At 37.3% G+C, this 24,567-nt stretch overlaps 1 protein-coding gene and 1 long non-coding RNA gene across 5 annotated transcripts in view; one reads left to right on the top strand and one right to left on the bottom strand.

Annotated features, from left to right (window-relative positions):
- LOC310631544 overlaps nucleotides 1-24,567 on the top strand; it is a 394,516-nt gene that overhangs the window by 135,375 nt on the left and 234,574 nt on the right. The gene's annotated exons all lie outside the window — the stretch shown is intronic.
- EYA4 (EYA transcriptional coactivator and phosphatase 4) overlaps nucleotides 1-24,567 on the bottom strand; it is a 108,644-nt gene that overhangs the window by 38,012 nt on the left and 46,065 nt on the right. For 2 of the 4 annotated variants that reach the window (XM_083352176.1, XM_083352177.1), the window contains exons 4-11: nucleotides 15,805-15,929; nucleotides 14,384-14,452; nucleotides 11,932-12,027; nucleotides 5,735-5,801; nucleotides 3,290-3,432; nucleotides 3,028-3,171; nucleotides 460-539; nucleotides 139-304 (exon numbers count right to left, since the gene is read on the bottom strand). In XM_083352176.1, the coding sequence (XP_083208302.1) occupies nucleotides 139-304; nucleotides 460-539; nucleotides 3,028-3,171; nucleotides 3,290-3,432; nucleotides 5,735-5,801; nucleotides 11,932-12,027; nucleotides 14,384-14,452; nucleotides 15,805-15,929 (890 nt within the window). The remainder of the gene's footprint in view (nucleotides 1-138; nucleotides 305-459; nucleotides 540-3,027; nucleotides 3,172-3,289; nucleotides 3,433-5,734; nucleotides 5,802-11,931; nucleotides 12,028-14,383; nucleotides 14,453-15,804; nucleotides 15,930-24,567) is intronic. The other 2 variants (XM_083352178.1, XM_083352179.1) reach the window with 2 other exon arrangements.

The raw sequence follows: 24,567 nt of genomic DNA, 5'->3' as shown, positions 1-24,567 counted from the left end.
GGATGAAATTTGATTCCTTGGATGTCAAATTTATACTAATGGAATCTGTTTTCGAGCACACTTAGCTACAATTAATGTTAATATGTACCTATATCCGTGATTTTAAATGACTGGAACACAAAATCAATGAAATAGTACCTGGTTGGCTAGTAAGACCTGGAAGAGATTCTTGTAGCTGGTATGTTGATGAGGACGAAGAGGTACCATCTGTGGTATTATTTGATGTCATGTATGCTCCATATGTTGATGCTGAATAATACTGTGGATATTGATTTTGGCTGAAAGCTGCATATGATGGATAATCCTAGAACGTTGCAAACAATATTTTAATGAAGACTAATACCTTTAAAACTACATCATTTTTAACCTAAAAATAGAAATAGGATAACAGTCTTGTTCAAATAAATTGCCAAATCAACTTTATAATAGTTTGTGCTTTATAGACAAAAAAATTCATACCTGTTGTGAGCTATTGAAGTTTGTAGAATTTGATACTGAATTATTTGCATAAATAGTGGAGGATGGTGTAAAACTAGAACCTAGAGTTAAAAGAACAATTCACTGTAAGACCTTAGCAATACATTATTCAAAATTCATACAAATGAGAAATTAAAATTTCAGTTGAAAATTAAGAGTATATAATTAAAATATGCACTTATCTCACAGCTTAAAAACTTTTTAAAAGAAAATTTGATATACTTAACTATAGCATAGTATAGTATTGTTTCTAAAGAAAACATTTACAAATTGAACAAGCTGTCAATAATGTTTTAAATTGTTTCTATATATTCCATATATCCACCTTTCATAAATAGCTTGCTAGCAAGTTTCACAGGAACACTAAAACAGACATTTACGTATCAGCAAATTTACTCAAGTTTCAAAAGCTTTTCCTTTCTTGATCTCCAGTCTTTTCCTTCAGGGAAAGGGAACTTAAGGGAACTTCTCTCTAGCTATTATCCTGGGACATGTATATTTGCCTTCATTCATATATTGATAATGGTTTGGGGAAGACAAGATACTTAATGTAATTTGTATAATTACAAATTATAAGAACTTCTAGTCCACGAAGTGACCATATTTAAGATGGCCATATCATTATCAAACAGAAAGTAGCTCATATCTCTCCAACATTTCAACATAAATAGTTAAGGAATAGAATCACAGTGAGGACAGCACAAAGATCTCTTCAAATATTTAACAACTAAGGCTAAGAAGCCTGCTGTCTTGGGTTGCGTAGAATCCCATTTTATTGCTTTTGGAAACTTGTCTCTTCAGAGTTGCTTAGACTTTGGGGTTGTTTTTGTGTGTGTGTATGAACATACGAAAATTATATTGTGAATCCTGAACCAGGCATATCACATATCACAAACTCTGGAAAATCTTCTCCAAACTCAGCCTTGAATACATCTGGTAATCTTTGTGACATGCAAATTGTACTACTATAATGCAGCTTGTGTTGCAATGTGTTGCAAATTACTCCCTGAAGAGTATTTGGAAGGTTCAATTGGTGTAAAGTGTGCTGGCGGAGGCAGTCACTGCTGCCAGTTACTTAGCACATGTGAACCACTGCTTCATAAGTACTTTGGTTTTCTTTGAGGTCCTTTATGGCATAGGACTGGGTTACTTGTTGAGACTCTAGAAAGAGTGCAGAGAAGAGTAACAAAGATGATCAGGGGACTGGCTGAAACATATAAAGAATGGTTGCTGGAATTGGGCATGTCTATTTTAATGAAGAGAAGGATGAGGGGTGACATGATGTCAGCGTTCCGATATCTCAGGGGTTGCCACAAAGAAAAGGCAGTCAAGCTATTCTCCAAAGCACCTGAGGACAGGACAAGAGGCAATGGATGGAAACTAATCAAGGAAAGAAGCAACCTAGAACTAAAGAAATTTCCTCACAGTTAGAACAATTAATCAGTGGAACAACTTGCCTCCAGAAGTTTTGAATGCTCCAGCACTCAAAGTTTTTGAGAAGAGTTTGGACAACCATTGGTCTGAAATGATATAGGGGTTCCTGCCTGAGCAGTAAGTTGGACTATAAGTCCTCCAAGGTCCCTTCCAACTCTATTATTCTATTCTATTCTACTTATGGGTCCATCTCTCCCAAGTTGTTTCTACCAGACCTATCTGATTGGGCAGAAAGGACATACTCTGGGTACCATCAGCTAGGGAGTGTCAGCTGGCAGGGCCCAGAAGAGGAGCTTTTGTTTAGTTCCCCCTGAAATTAGATTGGCCTCATCCTTGTTGGCCTTTTGTAAGGTGGCGAAAACCTGGTATTGAGCTGGGTAGGTGTGGGTTAGAGCTCATCTCCTTGTTGCAGGGATGACTGCTCATGCCTGGCTGCTCCGTGTTTTTACTTTTGTTTCACATTATGTATTTTGTGTTTTTTATTTGTTTTATTGTAAGCTGCCTATTACGCATAAAAATGAGATGGGAGACTCTATAATTTGAGTGAACAAATCTTTTTATTCATTTTACAGCCTCAATAAACCTGCCACCATTTTATTATCGAATGTTTTGGGACAATGAATAGAGTTCAAATTTTAAAAACAATCACAGCTGGCACATAAACATAAAAGTCATAAATATTACAAATATTAATTTTGTGCATGGTATTTCCGACTAAGAACTTTAAAAGGTGCACAAATTATACAGAGATATGCTCAAGATATGGATTCTCAAAAGCTTTTTCATATAGGCTTTAATTACAATTGTTCCCACTATTATTCTTATTATCAATCTTTTCATGTTAATAGTATGATTTATTATTATTATCAGTGAACACTATCTGTGATCATTTCTAATAATTTTGATAACTCTTCCATAATTTTTTGAGTAAGTTACATCAAATGTATAAAAATATCAACCAAATTATTTAACTAAAATTTCAGATCATTATACTTTTCTTTTTTTAAAGAAATGGAAGACTCGGACAGGTAATAAATTTTACTCACCACACTTACTGTTTACGTAAGAATTGTATGAATCTTAAAAAAATTTAAAAAACAATAAGGAATTACTTACCTGGCATTTGGTATGAATATGGTGCTTGGCCTGGCTGTGGTGTGGAGAACCCTGGGCTGTAACTAAGACACCCAGTCTGCAGTGGTGATTGTGTTTGTGAAAGTCCACTCTCTGTCTTGATGCCCGGCAACATTACACCCAAATCTGTGTAAAAACTTAATATTCAGTTGATTCTTTCAATGGAGCGGGGAGAGGAAACATAGAAATTCCATGATGCCAAACACATTCATCAGAAAATAAAGAACAATGATAAGTCGAATACCGTAAGCAGGTAAGCTGTAAGGTTGCCCAGTCTGTGAGTAGGCTGTATACACTGCTGGTTGCTGCATTCCTGAATACTGGGTCTGACTGGCATAGGCTGACATTGTTTGAGCTGCTGGTGTAGAAAGAATATGTGGATAGGGCCTAAACAGCAGGAAATGGGAGAAAAACTATCAGTCACATAAGATAACACCTAGATTGTTGATTCAAGCAGTCATGCTTTAGTCATCTACCAGTGGATTATTTTCACATGTTCTACATGGGGTAGCACTTGAAGAGCACTTGGAAGATGCAGTTAGTCCAAAATGCACTGGTATGGGCAGCTTTTGGCATTTTTCATTATACCCACATAACACTATTTCTCTGCAAATTGCATTGGGTTCCAGAGGGCTTCTACGTGCAATTCCTTCCGAGGTAGGTAAAACGAGGACCCAGATTGTTGGGGGCAATTAAGCTGACTTTGTAATAATGCCGCTTGGGGGTGTGTGTGAAAGCCCTAATAAGCAGGCATATACATAGAATGAAGGCTACTGCTAAGCTCGTAAGTCGCCCTGAGTCTTCGGAGAAGGGCGGGATATAAATGTAATTTTAAAAAAAAAATTCAGAATGCTGGTTATCACCTATAAAACCATACATGGAATACAGCCAGATTATTTGTGGGTCTGGCTGTCTTCCACCTCCCATCAAGTCTAGCAATGAGGGCATGCTCCAGATCCCTTCTATAAAACAATTGCATCTTACTGAACCCAGGAGTTATGATTTTTCTGTGACAGCACCTGCCATGTGGAACAGCATCCCTCAAGAAATCCAGACCCTATTAGATTTTCATAAGTCACTGAAGACATGGCTGTTCTCTCTGGTGTTTGGAACAAGATTAGGCAAGCTCTACTGTTTTTATGTTGGGATTACTGTTTTGACTGTGGGCATGAGGCTTTAGACTGTAAAAGGAAAGAACTAGGAATGTAACTGAAGTGAAGGAATGCTACCAAGAGTATTTTTGACAATTGCAGGAAATTTACAATAATATATCAAATGTTGGAATTGACATGTATAATTTAATATTAATGACTGAAGGGAAAAAATGACAAACATGTGTTTTAATAAATGGTAAAGGCTAAGACTAGCGTGCAAGTGTTGATGTTAAGAAGTATTTCAAAATATATGTGGATTTGCTTAAGGAGAGTTTATGTTTAAATTGTGGGCAAAGCTGCATCCATGCTTGGAAATTGAAAGAATCTTGATTAATCCAGCCTACTGAGTTTAAATTAGATAAGCAAAGTTTACTGAATGTTTGTTGATATAGAAAAAAATACGATAAAGTGTAAAGCTTTGAATTTTGGAGTTTATTACCCAAATATGGAGTTGAAGGCTGGGTTGTTCAATGTGGTAATAATAATATATGATTGAAATAATTCATGGGGTGCACAACAAATACTCAACACTGAGTAGAACAAATATTTGGTTTAGGTATTTAAAAATTTAATGTAGAAAGAATGGCTATAGTGATGTTAGGGGTGTGTTGATTGGGGACATAATATGGAAGTACATCTGTATGGAGATGGTGTTGTTCTACTAGCCAAGAAACTGAACGATTTACAGTAAATGCTAGATAGACTGCAGGACACAGCAAAGGATATAGTTCTGACAATTAATGCATCAAAGACTAACATAGCTATGTTTGTCAGGAAAAATGAGATGACTGAAAAATAAATGAAACTAAATTAGGTAATTTAATTATAAGTTGTAATCTATTGCATTAGGTATGTTAATGTATCAATGAAATTACCAACAAATGCAATACAGGATTAACAGTCCTATAAATATAGTACAGACACATAAAAACAATAAAGTACATAAAATAATATAAAAAAGACTGTAAGTTCTAAAAAAATAGTCCTTAGATGTAAATATCCTGGCGAATACCAATGGTTTTACTATGAACTTAAATAGTGAGGAAATTGATGTATGAGTGGTTTATTTACACATGAAACTCAAAATCTTTTACAACTATTATCCAATACAAAGATACAAAAATAAGATTAATAGATGGCTATGCCTAACCATAACCAGATTTAGAGACATATAATATGATGCCATTGTTGTCACCATTACTTCCCCTAGTCTATGTGCCCCAGATTCAATCAGGAGGATTTCATCCTCCTCCTATGTGTGCTTTCTGGATAGTTGTACTAGTGATGATTGGAATATACAAATTCAGAAAATAATCATGCCAACAACATAACTCAGAATTTTAAAACTTTGTTTTTTCATATAAATAAATCACCCTAACATGCACTTAACCTAAGAAGAAATCAGTTTAAACCAAGTCAAAGTGTAAATCTCCATATAACATTGCATTTTATACAAACCCAATGTAGTTCCTAAATTTAAATACTTGCAGAAACTGATGTACAAATAAGATATTAGGATATACATGCACACTAACTTGGAGGGATATAACTGCGGTGAGTATTGATGTGATGATCTTGGACTGTAGCCACTGCTTGTTATCACTGTAAAATAGAAAGCGTTTACAATGTTCAATATATCAGCTGTTAAGGTTTTTAAAAAGGCTTAAATTTTTTGAATGTTCTAAATAAAATTGGTTGCATTGTGTTATTCTTCACAATTTTTACCTGGAAACAAATAACTAATCTATATAGTGTCTAACTTTTTATGATCATATTTAGTCTGGCAGATACATTTAAGGAGAATAGGTTTTTATCAAGATAAAATAAATACTTTTCAAGTACTATTCCTGGACTGGGAGGCCATGCCATTGTCAGCTCCTGTCTGGATTACTGAAATGTGTTGTACATGGGGCTGTCCTTGAAAGTCACATAGCTGCAATCTGTCCGGCATGCACAGCAAAGGTCTCCTGTGGTTCACCTGAGTAAGACGACTGCTAGCTTCCAGTTGCTTCCTGGGTGCAATTCACGGTGCTAATTGTCATCTTTAAAACCCTGTATAGCATATAGCCAGGTTACTCGTGGGCCCACCTTTTCTTCTTGCCCATCCTAATGGATGAGACCTTGGAGACTTTCCTGATGACCACTCTAGTCCTTTGGAACAGCCTTCCTTCTGAGATTAGAGGGATCCCTACTCTCTTAGCCTCCTAGACGACTGTGAAGACCTGCCTTCCCCCCCCCCCCACAAGAATGGGGTTGAGTTGTGAGAATGATAGGTCTGGTGCCTGGAGGGAAATGATATTTATGAGCTGTCTAAAGTCATTCTATAAGATAGGCAGCCATACAAGTCCTATAAATAAATAAATAAATTTAGTCATATGAAACTTGTGCTAAGATTACCAATGAAAAGCTTGAATGTAAGATATTTTATGGAAATAAATCTTTACTAAAATTTGGGGGGAAAATCAAGCATTTATGTTTTATGGAATATAATTTCTGTGCAGTTATTTGCCATGCTAATGAATACTCCTTTACAGATTTGTTTTATTAGAAAGCCTTTATACTCAAACCAGTTGGGTATTCAGTTTTCACCTCTGCTTAGTTATTGGAGACTTCTACCTCATATCCTATTTTGTTTCAGAAAATTAACATGGAATAGGGAATAACAAGGCATAGGCAAAGCATATGGGAATAAAAGCCGGCAAAATGAAAGAGGCTAAGTCTGGCTAAGTCAAACCCACCCAAACCAGACCCCTGATTTAAGAGCAGTGGGGACAGTAGATATGTAAACATAATAATTACCATGCACAATATAATGTTATATATCCGCACAACAGCAATGCCAACAGGTTTTTATTCTATCCTGGCACTCTCCAGATGTGTGAATTTTATAGGTGGACAACAGGTGGGGAAATGATTGTTATCTAGTTACTCCAGTGTAAGATTTGAGGTACATAGCATTCCTGACTTATATGTTCAAATATTCATATGATGCCATGTAGAATAAATTCATTCATGTTAATAGGGCAACTTCTCAGAAAACAGTATAATATGCATTATGGGGTATAAGCAGAACACTGCATTTATTGCAATGAGTTCAATAAGTATGTGATTTCTGTTAAATGTGTTTTCAACTGTTTAAAAGTGATTTTTACATCAGTTTCTGCAAGTATTCAGGGCCTGACTCATGGGGGGGGGGGTTTCGATCTTATTTTTCTATCTGGACGGTGGCTTGATGATCTGGGAGGGGGATCTCCATTTATTACTCCCCTGTCATGGACCGATCATCACCTCCTGCGGCTGGCCTTCCGCTTTGCCCCCCCTGTCACGGGGTTATGGAACCGACCAGGTGGTTCCGTCCCAGGCGCCTAATGGACCCTGAACGGTTCCAGGAGGCGCTTGGATCTGTGCCTGCCATCTTCGCTCACAGCCCGGTTGATGCCTTAGTGGAAGCCTGGGAAAGGGCAGCCACGGAGGCACTCGACGGTGTTGTTCCCATGCAACCCCTGACCTGGCGCAGATCCCGGCGGGCACCATGGTTCTCTGTGGAGCTTCGGGAGATGAAGTGTCAGAGACGGAGCCTAGAGAGCTGTTGGAGGTCCAGCTGGTCTGAGTCTGATCGATTGCGACTAAGAAACTTCACGAGGTCTTATCTCGCAGCGATGGAGGCAGCGAAGTCCAATTACTTCGCTGCCCTCATCGCGTCCGCAGATAATTGCCCGGCCGCCCTGTTTGGGGTGACTCACTCCCTCCTGAACCAGGAGGTGAGGGAGGAGCCCCTGCAGGGTCATGCCAAGGAATTTAGTCAATATCTGGCAGATAAAATCGCTCAGATTCGGGCTGGATTGGACTCTGACTGGGCAGAGTCTGACAATGGGGAATCGAGTGGTATTGGGAATATTATTTGGGAAGAATTTGATCCTGTGACTCTGGAAAATGTGGACAGGATCATGGGGAGGCTGAGTTCCACCACTTGTTTACTGGACCCATGCCCCTCCTGGCTGGTTTATGCAGCACGGGAGGGGACACAAGCCTGGCTCCAGGCAGTAATAACTGCTTCTTTGAGAGAGGGCAGCTTCCCCGCCTCCTTGAAGGAGGCGGTGGTGAGGCCCCTCCTCAAGAAGCCTGCCCTGGACCCAGCTATTTTGAATAACTATCGTCCGGTCTCCAACCTTCACTTTTTAGCGAAGGTTGTTGAGAGTGTGGTGGCTCATCAGCTTCCTCTGTTCCTGGAGGAAGCGGATTATCTGGACCCCTACCAATCGGGCTTTAGGCCCGGGTACAGCACGGAGACGGCATTGGTCGCACTGGTGAATGATCTCTGGCGGGCTCGGGACAGGGGTTGCTTCTCTGTCCTAGTCCTATTAGACCTCTCAGCGGCTTTTGATACCATCGACCATGGTATCTTACTGCGGTGCCTCAGGGGGTTGGGAGTGGGTGGCACTGTCTTACAGTGGTTCTCCTCCTACCTTCTGGGTTGTTCGCAGTCGGTGTTGACAGGGGGACAGAGGTCGGCCTCGAGGCCTCTCGTTTGTGGAGTCCCTCAGGGGTCAGTCCTCTCGCCTCTCCTGTTCAACATCTATATGAAGCCGCTGGGCGAGATCATTTGTGGTTTTGGGTGGGGTATCATCAGTACACTGATGATACCCAGCTTTTTATTTCCACCCCAGATCAACTCAGTGATGCCCTCTCCGTGATGTCCCATTGCCTGGAGGTGGTGAGGCTCTGGATGGGGAGGAACAGGCTTCGTCTAAATCCCGACAAGACCGAGTGGCTGTGCGTATCGACATCTCGGGTTGTCCATTCTATTCCATCTTTATCTATACGGGGTGAGGTGTTACCCCCCGTAGATAGGGCTCACAACTTGGGTGTCCTCCTTGATTAACAGCTCAATTTTGAAGATCATATAGGAGCTGTGACTAGGGGGGCTTTTGCCCAGGTTCACCTGGTGCACCAGTTGCGGCTCTATTTGGACCGGGACGCCCTACACACAGTCACTCATGCGCTCGTGACCTCTTGGATAGACTACTGCAATGCTCTCTACATGGGGCTGCCCTTGAATACCACTCGGAGGCTCCAGCTGGTGCAGAATGCAGCCATGCGAGTTGTGATGGGGGTCTCCCGATACTCCCATGTAACACCTCTGCTCCGCGAGCTGCATTGGCTTCTAGTTGTCTTCCGAGTGAGATTCAAGGTGCTGGTGATGACCTATAAAGCCCTAAATGGCATGGGTCCGGGTTATTTATGGGAGCACCTCTTGCCGGCGTTAACTTCCCATCGCCCTGTGCGCTCCCACAGAGAGGGCCTCCTCAGGGTGCCATCGGTCAGGGAATGTCGACTGGCGGCTCTCAGGGGGAGAGCACTCTCTGTGGGCGCACCTGCCCTCTGGAATCAGCTTCCAGTTGAGCTCCGGATGGCTCCCGACCTTCGCTCATTTTGCCGTGACCTGAAGACTTGGTTGTTTGAACAGGCCAGCCTAGACTGAGGGATTGGGTTTTAGAGTTTAAATTTTAAAAATTTTAAATTTTAGAATGTATTTATTACTTAGGGCTATTGATTTAATCTTATTTTAATTTTTATACCTTGTCTGTTGTTAGCGTATTAATTGCCCTGTACACCGCCCCGAGTCCTTGGAGAGGGGCAGTATATAAATCTAATAAATAAATAAATAATAAATTTTTGGAGGGCTAAAATAATGGGGCCACAAAATGGAATTGCTTAAATTTACACGTGACTTTATTAATCCAATACAATTTTAACAATAACTTCCCAGACAATATCATGAATTTTTCACACGGAACTCAGATTCGAAAGATCTTGTCCTGAATTTGACAGAACTATATGTTCCAAAGAAAATTAGTTTAAAATAAAGAAAATGAAGCATGGGTCTCTACAAGCTGGTGTTACTCAAATCAAAATGATAAAAGCAGTGTGGGATCATAGACTCTGCTCATTTTGGATCTGCAGCACTGTTTTTTGTCACTGATCAGTTTGACACATCTCATCCCCCTGCTAATATTGTTGAAATGATTCATGGAAATATTTCCATATTTCTTTGGATTTTCATTAAGAGTGTTGTTCTTAGTCTTAGCTAGGGCAATGGATTCTGGCTTATGTTGACAATATTTATTTTATTATCTCCACTACAAAAATACAACTTTCACAAAGTGAAAGTGAAAGCAGTACTAATTTTTCTTTAGAATGTAACGCATTTATTTAATTTTATATAGAAAATGCACTATTATGGTAACTATCAATTGCATACATGCTCACACAAAGAGCAGCTGTATTTTTCTGCAGAAGCTTAAATGATAATAATCATAGTTTATTAAAATCGTTCAAGAATATTGCATAGTCTGGACATTCCAAAAAAATGTCAAGTTCCTCTTTCATCTAACCAACTGTCTTAGCTATGGCAAATGTGTTCCAAATATATATACCAAAATATGAATGAAATCTTTCAGAACCATTCTGTATCAGCACTCTAACATAGTGTGTTTATTAAGCCATCTGCATTTCATTCACTTTTAAAAGGATAAAAGCACTGTATAAAAGGTAGCCCTGAAAAATCTTTTAGTCTAATCAATCATACTTTTACTTCAAAGTAGTTTCCTTATTTCAATATGCCAGCCTTTAGCATTTTTAGATAGGTAGCAATTCCTCATCATTTTGCAAAACACACTTTAGGCAGGAACCAAAGAATCATGGAGTTTCTTGAGCAAAATTCTTTGAATATCTTTATTTATTTATTTAACCATAATTAAGCCTCTTCCACTTCATCTTTATGGCATTTCAAGAAACACGGTTAAATTCAAAAGCACTATGTGATATATGAATGGCTGACAATTAAAGAAAATCAAACTTTTCGCTGAGTATATTGACAATTTCTCTCTCTCTTTTTACAAAGAATCTAAATCTGTTTAATATATGACTTTAAAATAAACTCTAAATATTATAGACTTTAAATGGTATTTTTTTAAAAATGCTGAAAATATTTTAAATAACTTTTGAAGCCCAGCAGAATATGGAAGGCTTTGTAAGTAGTTGAAAAAGTTAAAAGTCATTACATTACAGTATACAATTCTACGTATTATGAAAAGTATAAATTAAGGATGATTGGCCACTCTCAACAATTTTAGAACCTAAACAATCTGAAAACAGTGTGTAATAAATGTATTGTAACTACAGTAAAGCCAAATTCCCATATTATCCTGAAACTGTTTTTGTATTTCTTTATATTTTAAACATAAGAATATTTCTTAGATGAATGAAGTTCTTTTTACGAACTTAATCCAGAAATTCTTCTGCTTTCTTGCTATCTGAATGATATTTGCAACTTTTAATAACTTTATACATTTACCTTAATTATGTTTAACAAAATAAATGATTTTAAATATTAAATTCTGTTATTTCAAAGATAGGGCATAGAAACTGATTTTAGTGTATTATAATCTGTGACAATAGTTGGAGAAAGTTGTCCAGAATAGGCAAAATTACACTTTTCCTAAATTCTTCTCCTTGGCACTATTACTGTCATTCATTATATCTATAGATACTGTATATTGTATCTATAGGCACTTTCTTGAGCAGGGTAATAAAAGTGGCACAAACTTAACTGCCAGCATATTTTCCTGTGGCATTAGATAATATAAACAGTTTATTTTTGTAAAGAATAGTTGGAAAAACTATGGATATAGATCTACATGCAGTATTATGAGTAAATTATGTGTTTTACCTGACCCAGTAAAATTGTCAAGAGATCCATCTCCACTTGTTGTTGTCGTTGAGTCATTACTGTTCATAGGCTCTGTTTTGACTGCAAGAAGAGACACTGTATAAAAGAATGGCAGATGTGAGATTGTATTTCTATATTTACATACATCATGCCAAATAAAGCAAAAAGTAAATAAATTTGAGATAAGTCAAACTTTACGTACACTGAAAAAAATTAGTAAGATTCTTAAAATTACCTTCAGCCACAGAGCCACAACTTTAAAACCATGCACTACTTTTAAAAAATAAAAAATGCTAACATTTATTCATTTAAACTGACTATTATTTGACTTTGATCAACGGAGAAAGCTAGAACTACTTACACTGCATTCTTCAAATATCCCTTTAACAAAGAAACAGGGCTTTTCAAGATTATTTTTTGGTTTTCCCTTTTTCTCTTTCAGGCTCTTGATCCCACCCTCCTTTTGATTTCTAAAATTTGTTCTTTCAGATTGATCTATATCTTAGAGCAGGGGTCTTCAAACCTGGATGCTGGCTGAAGAATTCTGGGAACTGAAGTCCACAAGTCTTAAATTTCCCAAGTTTGGAGTCCCTTGTTTTAGAATAAAAGGTAATTGACTCAAACAACTCTACCCCCAAAATCTCCACATAAATCATAATATGCTTATGGTGTTTACCTTTCTTTTTAAATTATTTGACATTTTTCATATCATGTCTGTAGCATGTGTTTTGCATATCAATAATATGGCACACAGTTTCTCTACTAACCTAGATTCATGTTTGTAAAATCTTACAGAATATATAAAGTCAAACTTAAATAGCAAAATGGTTTTTGATTCCATTTTAACTAACTGCAATTTGTGTCAGAGCCAAGATAATTTTTTTCTCTAATAAAGAAAGATAACTTTAAATCACAGATTATTTATTATGCATTGCTTTTCAAAACTATAGTGTAAATAAAAAATAATTTTGGGTTCATAAATACAAATTATCTATGTTGTTGTTAACAGCAATTCCAATCCCTACTTCATAGGCAGTTCAGAAGAGAAAGGAAGTGATTGTTAGAAATGAATAAATTACCAATTCAATTTCTAGCTTTTACTCAGATAATACATGATTAAATAAAACTGTGCCTTAATTCAACATAATTAATCATTTTTCTTCCTCAGAATTATTTTCCTTTTTCAGAAAATTTGAGGAAGGAATTTTTAAAACTGCTTTTACTATAGATTTTACTGAGGTACATTTGACTATATTTATTTTATTTATTATTAAATTTATAAGGATATCCAATTCCATGATGGCTCTGGTGGCATATAATAAAATCATTAATTAAAAAAGGTAAAAATAAAAAAATGACAGTCATCCTAAAGAAGAAAGACCGTTCATTCTAAAAATAATACAACACACAGTACCATCATCTAGTCCAGGGGTAGGCAACCTCGGCTCTTTTATGACTCATGGACTTCAACTCCCAGAATTCTTGAGCCAGCCTGGCTCAGGAATTCTGGGAGCTGAAGTCCATGAGTCATAAAAGAGCCGAGGTTGCCTACCCCATATCTAGTCTAACCCAAAGCCTGAGGACAGACCCAGGTTTAAGGCTCTTATAAACATGGTCATGGTAAAGAACCACGGACCTCAGAGGGAATCTTGGTCCAGGGGGCGGACACTGTGACAGACAGACACATTTCTCAAGTTTCATCAGCCTGGAGCCTGCCAACTCTGATCATACTTATGGACAGAAACTGCAGAAGATGGAAGGTGTCTTAGATAACCAGGCCCTATGTCAGGAAGGGCTTTATAGGTAATAAAAAGAACCTTGAATTGCATCCAGAAATCTACTGGTAACTACTGCGTAAAGCAAAGGTGTTACATGGGCCTGTCATGGCATATCCATAATTCTGAGTATCGCATTCTGCACCAGGGGCAGCCTCATGTACAATGCACTGCGTTGGTCTACATGTAAGGTACTTCCAGCACAATTATTGGCTGTGAGGTAAAAAAAAAGGCGGGGGAACTATATCTCTGTTCAGAACTAAGGATAGAACATTCCCAGGCCTGGTGATTCAAAAAAACTCACAGGTACTCTTAAAATTTCTCCAAATACCTTTGATACAAGTAAGCAGCATTATATTGGACCCCCATTAATGTTATAATGATTTGTGTGTGGTATACAGGTCCGGTCTCCTCCATACACAATGTGTTTTGTTTTGTTTTTACTGGAGGCTGAAATTGTGTCTGCTTCTCTTCGTTTCAATTTATTTTATATATATTGATGTAAAATACAGCAGAAAGCCTTTTACAACTTCTTTGCACAATATTTATAGAAAGATTTCTAGAAATAGAAGGGTATGCAGCTATGAAGCAAAAACAATAAAGCAAATTATCAGATGCCCAACACAATAAATCATCAATACTACCACACACATGCATTATGCTAGGATTGCTCATACTTGTTGCAGAAGAAGGAGTGCTGCAACTCAACAACCAGTCTGCAGTGTTTAAAACAGTCATGTTGTCTCCTGAGAATTGAAATGGTATACAGCATTTCATTGTCTGAATATCTCCTTAATGTAAATAAATATTTTCAGGATAAAAAATTGAAAAAAATAATAATACACTGCCTTAACGTTGGAATATATGCTCACATGCAGCTTTGATCTCTGTGTTGCTTTCAGGCAAACAGACAGACTTACACAAGTTAAAACAATCACTTATTTTCAGTAATATGTTTTTAGATATTATGAAAAATGGCCTGAGTTCACTATCATGTTTTCAGGAGTCACAGTTCTCAAAATAAACCTCTTTAGCTCGTATTGTTGGAAGTGGTACATAAAATAGATATTTTCATATTAAAATCCTATCCTTATGACAGCAATTAAGATTATTAAGCAATGTGGTCCTTAGACAAAATTTCATGCAACTGAATTGCTTAGCGACAGCAATAACAACACTTCCCATTGCCATCGTTAATCAAATCCCACCAGTTGTTAAGAGAAGATCCCCCATGATCCAAACCATTTCCAGCTTTGTCTCTTTCTCTCTTTTTGAACCCAGAGCATCAATAAGATAAGGGACAGTTTCCTCAGTCTCCTCTTGACCTTCTCCATCCATTTAATTAACCCCTCTCTCTGCCCTTTTTGGCTGCTCTGCACAGCAGCACTCCTCAGTGGCAGAGCTAGGGCTGAGGTGAAAGTCCAGGGCCTTTAGCAATCTCAGCCACCCACCAGGCTGGGCCTCTACTTCAGAACTTCTAAGGTCTTCTCAAACACTGTTGAGAATGGGACACATTATTTGGAGAACAGCAGGAGCAGCCTCAGGAAAAAGGCCTGCCATGGCCAGCAGTTGCTGTATATAAGGCCAAACCAGGTACCTAGTCAGTAGCAAGAGGAAGATGGCTAAGAGGAAGCTGGGCTTAGGATTTGAAGGAATGAATGCGTACAAACAAATTTCACCTATTTGAAGTGAAGATTAAGTAGCAAATTTGGAAAAGGATAATGGGATTACAATACAAACAATATGAAAACAAGCCCAATGTACAATACAAATAACATGAAAGGTATTAGTGTCACACTGGAAATGAAAGGGAAGAAAAGCTTAGATCTGCAATACTAGGGTATTCAGAAGACCATAGGGTATATTTTAAAATGATACAATAAGGAACTATTCAATAGACCAACAAACAAACAAAATATCTTTGTATAGCTCTTACTGCCTCATATTTAACAGATTTTTTTTAAAAAATAATGTATACTTATCTAAATTTTTCAGCTTTTTCAGGAATCTGATTATTGTCCCCCATAAAGCAGTTACATCTTGTAAAATGCCACAGCATTTTCTGGATTTAAACTAAAAGAGGTTGATTTTCACTCACCGCCTGTTCCATTTGTTGTAACGGATGTGGTGCTAAGATTAGATTTGTCCAGTTTAGAGCTACCTGGTGCTTCACTGCTTCCCACAAGATTATGAGGACTCGCTAGATCCTGCATTTCCATAGATCTATTAAAGGACAAAAAACAACAACACCAAACCGCTATCACTATGCTATTTGCATCGTAAAAATGCACAGACTCTTCTGAACTAACCATACTTTGAAGTAAAAATTGAAAATGAACATTTCCTGAAAGCCAACACTAGTCTGCAATTAGCCTCATGATTATCATTTTGTGATCATTATCATTATTGAGAAACTGGTAGAAAAATAAAAGATGAGAGGAGATTAGAAACATTCACGTTCTTCTATGGGTGGAGGGGGAGGTGGGGGACGAGGGGCATCTGTAAGTTTTGTCCCAGAAACGTCAAATGCCTTTTGGATAGCAGCCTGCAATTATGCATGCTGCGATTTAACTGAAGTTCATCTTCAATTAAAAGTGGAAATTACAGGTAGTAGTTGTCATGGCTGATTTCACCCAGAATGTAAATGTGATGTGTGTGTGTGTGTGTGTGTGTGTGTGTGTGTGTGTAGTAATATAACTATTTTGAATTATTCCAGGAAAGTTGAACAAAGACATGAAAAAAATAACATTCTTTTAAAAGGAATAACAATATCAATAGGAAATATTCCTCTCCTTAAAAAAACAGCCAAAGTAAAGAGATATAATTTTAATACAGTATTTTGGTAAAAATAATAATTGGCATTTAATAGCAAGTCAATGTAAGGACTTTCATACAACTTCACCAGTTTCAAATCACTATGTATTTCTGAAACAGTAACTCGGAGATGGAACTAGGTAGGAACAGAGAAGCTGTGACATGAATAGCAAAAGGCAGGAATATTATGAAGCAAGCCTCCAAGTACTGGCATGCTAATTGGAGAAAATGACAATTTCCTAAAAGTTACTACTTTCCAAAAGTATTTGCTGAGGTAGAAAATTCATATGGTGAAAATTAAATACCAAGTACATTCTGGAATAGTGGAAAATTCTTGCAAATGAAATCTTCCTATGGTTTGTCATAATAACTATACTGTATATAGTGATTAAAATAAAAGCTCCAAATACATAAATTTATATAATGGGAAGGACAGTACTTTTTAAAAGAAATAATGCATCTTGGAAATATGTGGCTGATTCAGACAACAAAACTAAGCTTATGATTTCATTGTAGAGCAAAATATGTAGACTGTACATTTGTAACAAAAATGTACTGTGAATGTTCGTCTCAGAAGGAAACAAAATTCTTATCTCATTTCATATTTATATATTTTTTTGTTTCTTAAAAATAAATTTTCTCAAAGCTTTGCTTTATGATATAAGAAAACTACAGTGGGTTTTTGCAAGTGATAACATTTATATTTATGTGTAGTATATTTATAATACTATTCCACCTGTTCCCTCCATTATCAGGTTTCATTCCTGGCATTCTCAAGTACAACTGTAAAATATTCCTGTCTAAAAAAACTAGATACTTGCTGCCAATCAATGTAGTCAGGAATGAGTAGGTGGACTAATGATTTGACTGAGTATAAGGAAACTATGTCCTCTGTTTTGAACCTAATGGTAAGATATAGCAAGGCACGTAGCTCCAAGGAGTGAAAAAACAGTATTCAGATCTTCTTAAATGAGATACTGGTGTTCCAGCCCTGATTCCATTTTAAGAAAGCCAAATCCAAGATTTATTTGGTGATTCATGTAATATTTTATAACTAGTACTATTCACACTTCCATATCTTCAATCAAAAATTTATATAATTCTTACTCATTTCCATGATACCCTCTTCCTGAACATGATGTTGTATGACAGATAGTATCCTCAGATTCAAAGCCACCAGGGTTTATGTACAAATGGTATCCAGAGAAGATGTTGATGAATTGCTCCAGCTGTGTAAGTCACTGTTTAAGGTTATCTAACATAATACACACAATTCCCTTTATTTTTTTTAACTTGTTCAAAAGTGCAACCAGAACTTGTTTCAAGATTTGATTATATTTAATAGTGTAACACTAGAAAAAAATGCCTCACTTTATTTTTTTATTTGGGGTAAAACTCCAAAAGGCTTTGTCATGAATCAAAATATTTGAGACAGCCATCCTGAACTTGAAATTCTTTCATACAAGATAAGATAATCTTTATTGTCATTTTTTTTACTGTGGGCACAACGGCACACATCAAAAATGAAATTTAGGTGCCCGCTCTCAAAGTGAAACACATACATGACACACACCTAAAACATACTATAAACAACATATGTATAGACCCACACCCCTACATATACACAGTGTTTTTGTAAAAAAAAAAGGTGCCAGAACTCCATTCTGGGCTTTCTATGACAAACAAAGCCCTGCATATACATAACAATAAAATATTAAATACTGTCCATTTTGAATATATAACAGAAGGAGGAAGCTTGAGAGTTCACAAGGTTAATGATGTATGGAATGAAATTATGGCTGAATCTGGATGTTCTGCTTCAGATACCACGAACCCTCCTCCCAGAAGGTAACAAGGAAAACAGGTTGTGAAGAGGATGAGTAGTGTCCCAGATAATCTTACGGACCCTGCTCAAGCAACGCTTCTGTGCTATGTCCTGGATGGGAGGGAGGGAACTGCCAATGATCTTTTCAGCCATCCTCACCACTCTCTGCACTGCTTTCCTGTCTGAAGCAGTGATGATTCCAAACCAGACTGTGATGCTGTATGAAGGATGCTCTTGATCGTTCCCCTGTAGAAAGTGGTCAGAACAGGGTGAAGGAAGATGAGCTTTTCTCATGCGACGCAGAAAGTGCAGGCATTGCTGTGCCCGCTTCACCACTTTCTCACTGTTGAGCGACCAAGCCAGCCTACTCGTTAGCTGCACACCCAGGAGTGGTGGGAATCAGCCGGTTGGCACCACTTTGGCAGAACTGGTACCTATTTTTTTGTTGCCCAGACCCAGAATGGACTTCCAGAAGCGGCATCCACACAGAGAACCGGTTGTTCACATATTTGAATCCCACCACTGCATACAATCATTCTAGAAGCCATCCATCTCCACAAAGTAGCTTCCAACATTGAAAGCAAGGAAAACAATAAAACAATGAGAATGAAAAGAAGAATACTTAATTGATTAAAAATCCAGAGGAACTTGAGACCACTCTACCAGCAGGACAGGGAGAGCAGTCAGGTTCTGACAACTTTTTGAATATCCATATAGATCTTCTGGGATATATAGCTGCAGAGAGCAGGAATATATTGCATATCCCTACAGTCTTTATGAGAAGACAACTCATACCCTAACACCTGACAATTTGATGTACTGAGACAGGTTGTGGTGAAATTTACATAGACCCTCTTTGGGAGAGGGTCATTCAGGCAAATGTTTGTGCTAAAAAAAAGAAATGTTTGATCGCCTAAATATTTAAAACTGCTTTTTTTTACTTAGATTTATCTTCTGCTTTTAGTTTTCTTACTGCTCTTACTTTTTTTCTATATTGCTCCATGTTGCTTATATTTATATGAAACAGTATGATGAGTACAGATGAAATATTGACTTATATCCATAGGAGCATCGCACAGTTGCATAGTCAATAAAGTATTTCAATTCACAAATGGGATTGTCTTCATTTATTTCCAATTCCTTCCCCAATTTCAGTTATCTTGTGCAGTATCTCACATTATTCCATTTTCAGAAGATAATTAAAACTGTTTATTTCATGATGTTTCATTAAAATGATTACAAACAATAATATAATATGTGCTAAATTTGGTAACAGGAGTACAAAATCACACTAAAATGAAACATTATGTACCCAAACCACCATACAAATAGTTATTTCTCTTTTAAGTTGAGTTCTCTTAAAGTTAGTAAAAAAAAACACCTGGCCCTGAATTACTGAGAGGAAAATCTACAATTTGCCTCAATTAATCAGTAGAACTCCAAACAATAATTACAATTCTAGGAACAAATATATGGGTAGTCTTTGACTTACTACCACAATTGAGCCCAAAATTTCTGTTGCTAAATGAGGCAATTGTTAAGTGAGTTTTGCGCCACAGTTAAGTGAATCACTGCAGTAGTTAAGTTAGTAACATGGTTGTTAAGTGAAACTGGCTTCCCCTACTGACTTTGTTTGTCAGAAGGTTACAAAAGTGATCACATGACCCTGGGACACTGCAGCCATCAGTTTCCAAGCATCTGAACTTTGGTCACGTGATCATGGGGATGCCACAATGGTCGTGTGAAAATCACTATTTTCAATGCCATTGTAATTTCGAGTGGTCATTAAATGAACTGTTGTAAGTCAAGGACTACCTGTAATTTGTTTTTATCAGTCTCTTGTGAAAGTTAAACTGCAGCTCTGTTAAACTGAGATAACAAAATCCTAAGTGTAGAGGCAAAAAAAATAGCAGCTCCAATATCTCAGGAAAAATATATCTCAAAATTCATATTTTGGGGGTCACCATCTTTGTCAGTACTGTAAATGTGGATACAGTCAGCTAAGCCTGCCTCCACCTATACAGATTCCATTATTGATGTGTGCACTTTCTAATATACCTCTTCCAGCTTATAACTTAATTGTGACTTGCAACAACCTCATTATTCTAGTTCTGGGCCTCGTTTGAGTAGCAGACATGAAACCTCTAAGGACTGGACTGCAACCAGCCTACTCACTTTCACTTCTAACCAAATCCAGATTTTGCCTTTGAAAACCTAAGGTAGAGAACCGACTATGGAAAGGCAGATCCATTTCTGCTTAAAAAGCTGGGTACAGTTACTGTTCTTTGGGAACTGACCTTATATTTAGTCACTTTCAATACTTTTTCGCAAAAATACAGCATGGAGAAGATTGAAATACATCAATTGTATTGTAAAACTTGATTACAGTAAGAAAAATGTTGGGTGCATACTTTAAATATGTAGAAGCCTGGTGGCTGTAACATGAAATACCTCAAGAGAAAAATCTATGAAACTCATAAAGTATCTTACCTATTGAAAAAAGAATGTGGTGATCAAGAATTAATGAAATGGGGGTAATCCTTTGGGATACTCACTTTGTGCAAACATCCCATCTGTGGTTCAACCACATAAAAGGCTCATGGACAAATCCAAACACATTAAGAGAAGTGCTTGAGGAATCTGCCAAAAAGCCAGATGCACTGATTGCAGAATTTCTTTTTTAGCTGTCATCTGAGTCTTCTAACTGCCATCCAAAATATGAGCAATATGAAAAATTGTGACCTATAAGCGAGATGCAATGAGTACTACTTAAATCGAAATGGCCATCTGCATCCAGGAATGGGTTTTTTAAAAGGATGATGTGAAAGATAGTGTAGTTATGTGTGCTGGTGATAGCATTATTTGTAAATCATCCCTTATAATCTTATAATATTAAATTACTATTAAAACTAGGATTTCCTGTTCCCCTATTTAAGCAGAATCCATGCTGCTTTTATGTTTTCTTTTTTTAAACTCCCTCATCACCTATTTTTCTTTACCACTGCTTACACGCTGCAACATAGTTTTTGAAATAAAATTATCTACCTGAAAAAAGTTGTATAGGCTATTCAGTTCTGCTCTGCTTTGTTGTAGTCCCCTAATTCTGTCCACCCTTGAAAGTTATTGCTGGAAATGGGACACATATACAAATTTGGTCTCACATATAAGCATTTTTTAAAGTAAAGTGACAATTTAATATGAAGGTTGTCCACATTTCAGCAAATCTAGAACAACAAAACTGTTTCAAAATACACAAATTTGACTATCAGCCTTGCATGCTGAATTCTCAGATGTGGGGGTGGACCTTTGATTTTCTATGATTCCCTTATTTTTACCAACCCCTTCTGGCTGTAAAACAGGAGTGAATAATTTGAAGCTTCAGAGCTGTATACCAGACATGTCAAACACAAGGCCTGGGGGCCAGATCCGGCCCGCGAAGTGGTTTTATGTGGCCCACAAAGCCATCCTGGAAACAGTGAGGGAATGGCCCCCACTGCCTTGGCCCTGGCCCAGAGACCCTCCTTCTGCCAGGGACCCTCAGATCTGTCCCACTGCTGCCCAGGCCCCCATAGGCACCCTTGACACAAACAATGTAGCGCTGGCCATGCCCACCCAGTAGGCCATACACACTCTAGCCACGCCCACCCAGCAGGCCACGCCCACCCAGGCCATACCCACCCGGCCCCCTGAGGGCAACTGCAAAGCTGATGCGGCCCTCAATGAAATTGAGTTTGACACCCCTGCTGTATACAGTTGTAAAAAGCCCCATGTCTACGGAGATTCTCAGTCCATAGTTATCCCAAAGGTGTTGTTTCATGAGGCAACTGGACTTACTTGTTTTTCTTTGAAGACTTTTGCATCTCATCCTAGAAGCTTCAGCTCTGAGCTGAAGAAGCTTCTTGGATGAGAAGCAAAATGCCCCATGGTTTCTCCAAAGGTTGAATTGCCATTTCTCGTGAACAGAAAGAGACCATCATTACATATTTAGAAGGTATTCACATACGGTATACTCTATGCATGAAAATTAAAATCTTAATTATTGTCCCAGTACATTCTACTTTTTAGAGAGTATCACTGAACGGCAAAGTCTCTCAGCTTATAAAATACTATGTACCTCTTCTGCCAAGGGAAAGATAAATCAATAAAAACCTTTCAGCCAACAAGAACTCTCTCATCATATGGCATTCTGCTCAAATTTGCAGCTTTAAATACATCTGTATTTAAATGTATTAAGAGTTAAGTTGAATATACTCCTTTGTGCACTACAGTTTTTTTTAAAATAAATTAATTGCAATTTTAAATCAAGCTTTTATTTGGCAATTATACTAGTAATTTAATTTCTTTACACACAAATCATTAGAAAACTAACAAAACAGACAGAAATCCAGTGTGCTAAAAATTACAGCTCCACTGTTTAACTTAACAACTGTCTCAAAATGGAGCAAGATTCCCTTAACAAATGTCTTGCTTAGCAACAGAAATTTAGGGCTCAATTGAGGTTGTAAGTCAAGGACTACCTGTACTGATCTTTGTAGATATTGACACATCCAGTATCTGAATATCTTTTTCAAGGCCTTCATTGCCACCAAGTTCTGGTACGTACTATATCTCTTGACTGCTGGTTTCTCTATTGTTGATAATTGATTCTAAAGAAGTTATCCACTACCTTAATATCGGCAATGTGAAAGTTATAGATGTACCTGTTGTCATTAGTCTGATCTTTACATTTAATTTTAGTCCTGTTTTTTCACTATGTTCCTTGACTTTGATGACTAGAGCTTGCACATTATTAGCAGATATCTACAAACACAAACACCCACCCATACACACTGTTCTCTGTTCTTTAACTTAAGAACACAGTAATCTGACTATGGAAACAAAATAGGACATACTTGTCAAGCATGGGGAAATCAGGAAATCCAGACAGTTCAAATGAATATACAGTTTTATTGCAAGCTTACACTCCCTACAATAATCTGAACTACTAACAGCCAAAGCAAATTGGCAGAAAATAGAGTCAATGGGATTTAAGTTGAGCTGGACTTAGATCTCTTGTGGGTGCAAATGAGCTTGAGACTGATGACGCATTTGACCCTTCCCTCGGGCTCAGCCTGCTCATCTACTACATACTTTGTCTTTAGCTGAGAATAAAACCTGACACAATTTGACTACTCCAGCCATTGTGCTGATTCAGCTTCATCTTACAACACCCACTTAGTCCCCTTTTTAGCAGAGACATCATCAAAGAACAACACAGTTTCTTTTGCTGAACTACTTCCTATATGTTATGTTATGAAAATAAAGAACTCAAATCTGTTCCTTGCTTTTATTAAGTAACTAAATATAAAAAAGCCAAGAAAATAATGTTTAAAAAATGCAAAATAAGAAATCACAATAATATGTGCTAAAAGAAAATTATGATCTTAAAGAGATTGGGTTTTATCTTTCTTCTGTACTTCAATTTGCTGAATCCACAGAGAGTTTAATTAAACTGAAATTATCGTTTTATTCTCTCAGTTGAGAAAAAGAAACTATTTCCCCCCAAGGACAAGAATAAAACTGATTTAAAATCATTCCCTTGGCTAAGTTTTCTGGAATTTTGGTGATAGAGAGCCTATAGTATGAACTAAAACTCCATCTATTCTTTTAGCCCTGGAATTACAAAAAAAGAGTAATTTAAAGACATCTGCCCTTTCTTCAATTGCTTTATAAAAGGGCAGCCAGTTTGCAAGTTCAGAGAAAGAGCATGAGAAAGAAATTGAAGAAATCTCTGCCATAAGAAGCTGAAAGATAATTGGATTTTAAACTGAAAGTAATCCAGTTGCTGAAATTTCTGTAACCTAATCTTGCTTTCAGTACAGCTGGCTGCCAAGAATCAACTTTTAAAGGCGGTGTGGAAGGACAAATGTGCTACTCTATGCTAGTCAAAAGAACTAGTTTGGTAACAGCTCTTAAAGATTAACAGATTTTATATAAGACATAAGCTTTATTACTCTTGGAACAATGCAGAAGAATACATTTACCCCTTGTTTGATAAAAAGCCTTCTGAGGGTACAGATAACTTCAAAAGAACTTATCCCCACTGATCTTTAATGATCAAGTAAATTCATATTGTGACAGTTTAACACCAACCTGCCTGGACCAAACCAACACAGCAAGTTCAGAGTGGAATGCAAGATGCTGAAAGAAATCACTAAGAATCCCAGAATTTCATCACTTGAC

The sequence above is a fragment of the Vipera ursinii genome (genome assembly GCF_947247035.1).
Source record: "Vipera ursinii genome assembly, chromosome: 1".
NCBI lineage: Eukaryota > Metazoa > Chordata > Lepidosauria > Squamata > Viperidae > Vipera > Vipera ursinii.
This window is presented reverse-complemented; position numbering and strand designations above follow the sequence as displayed.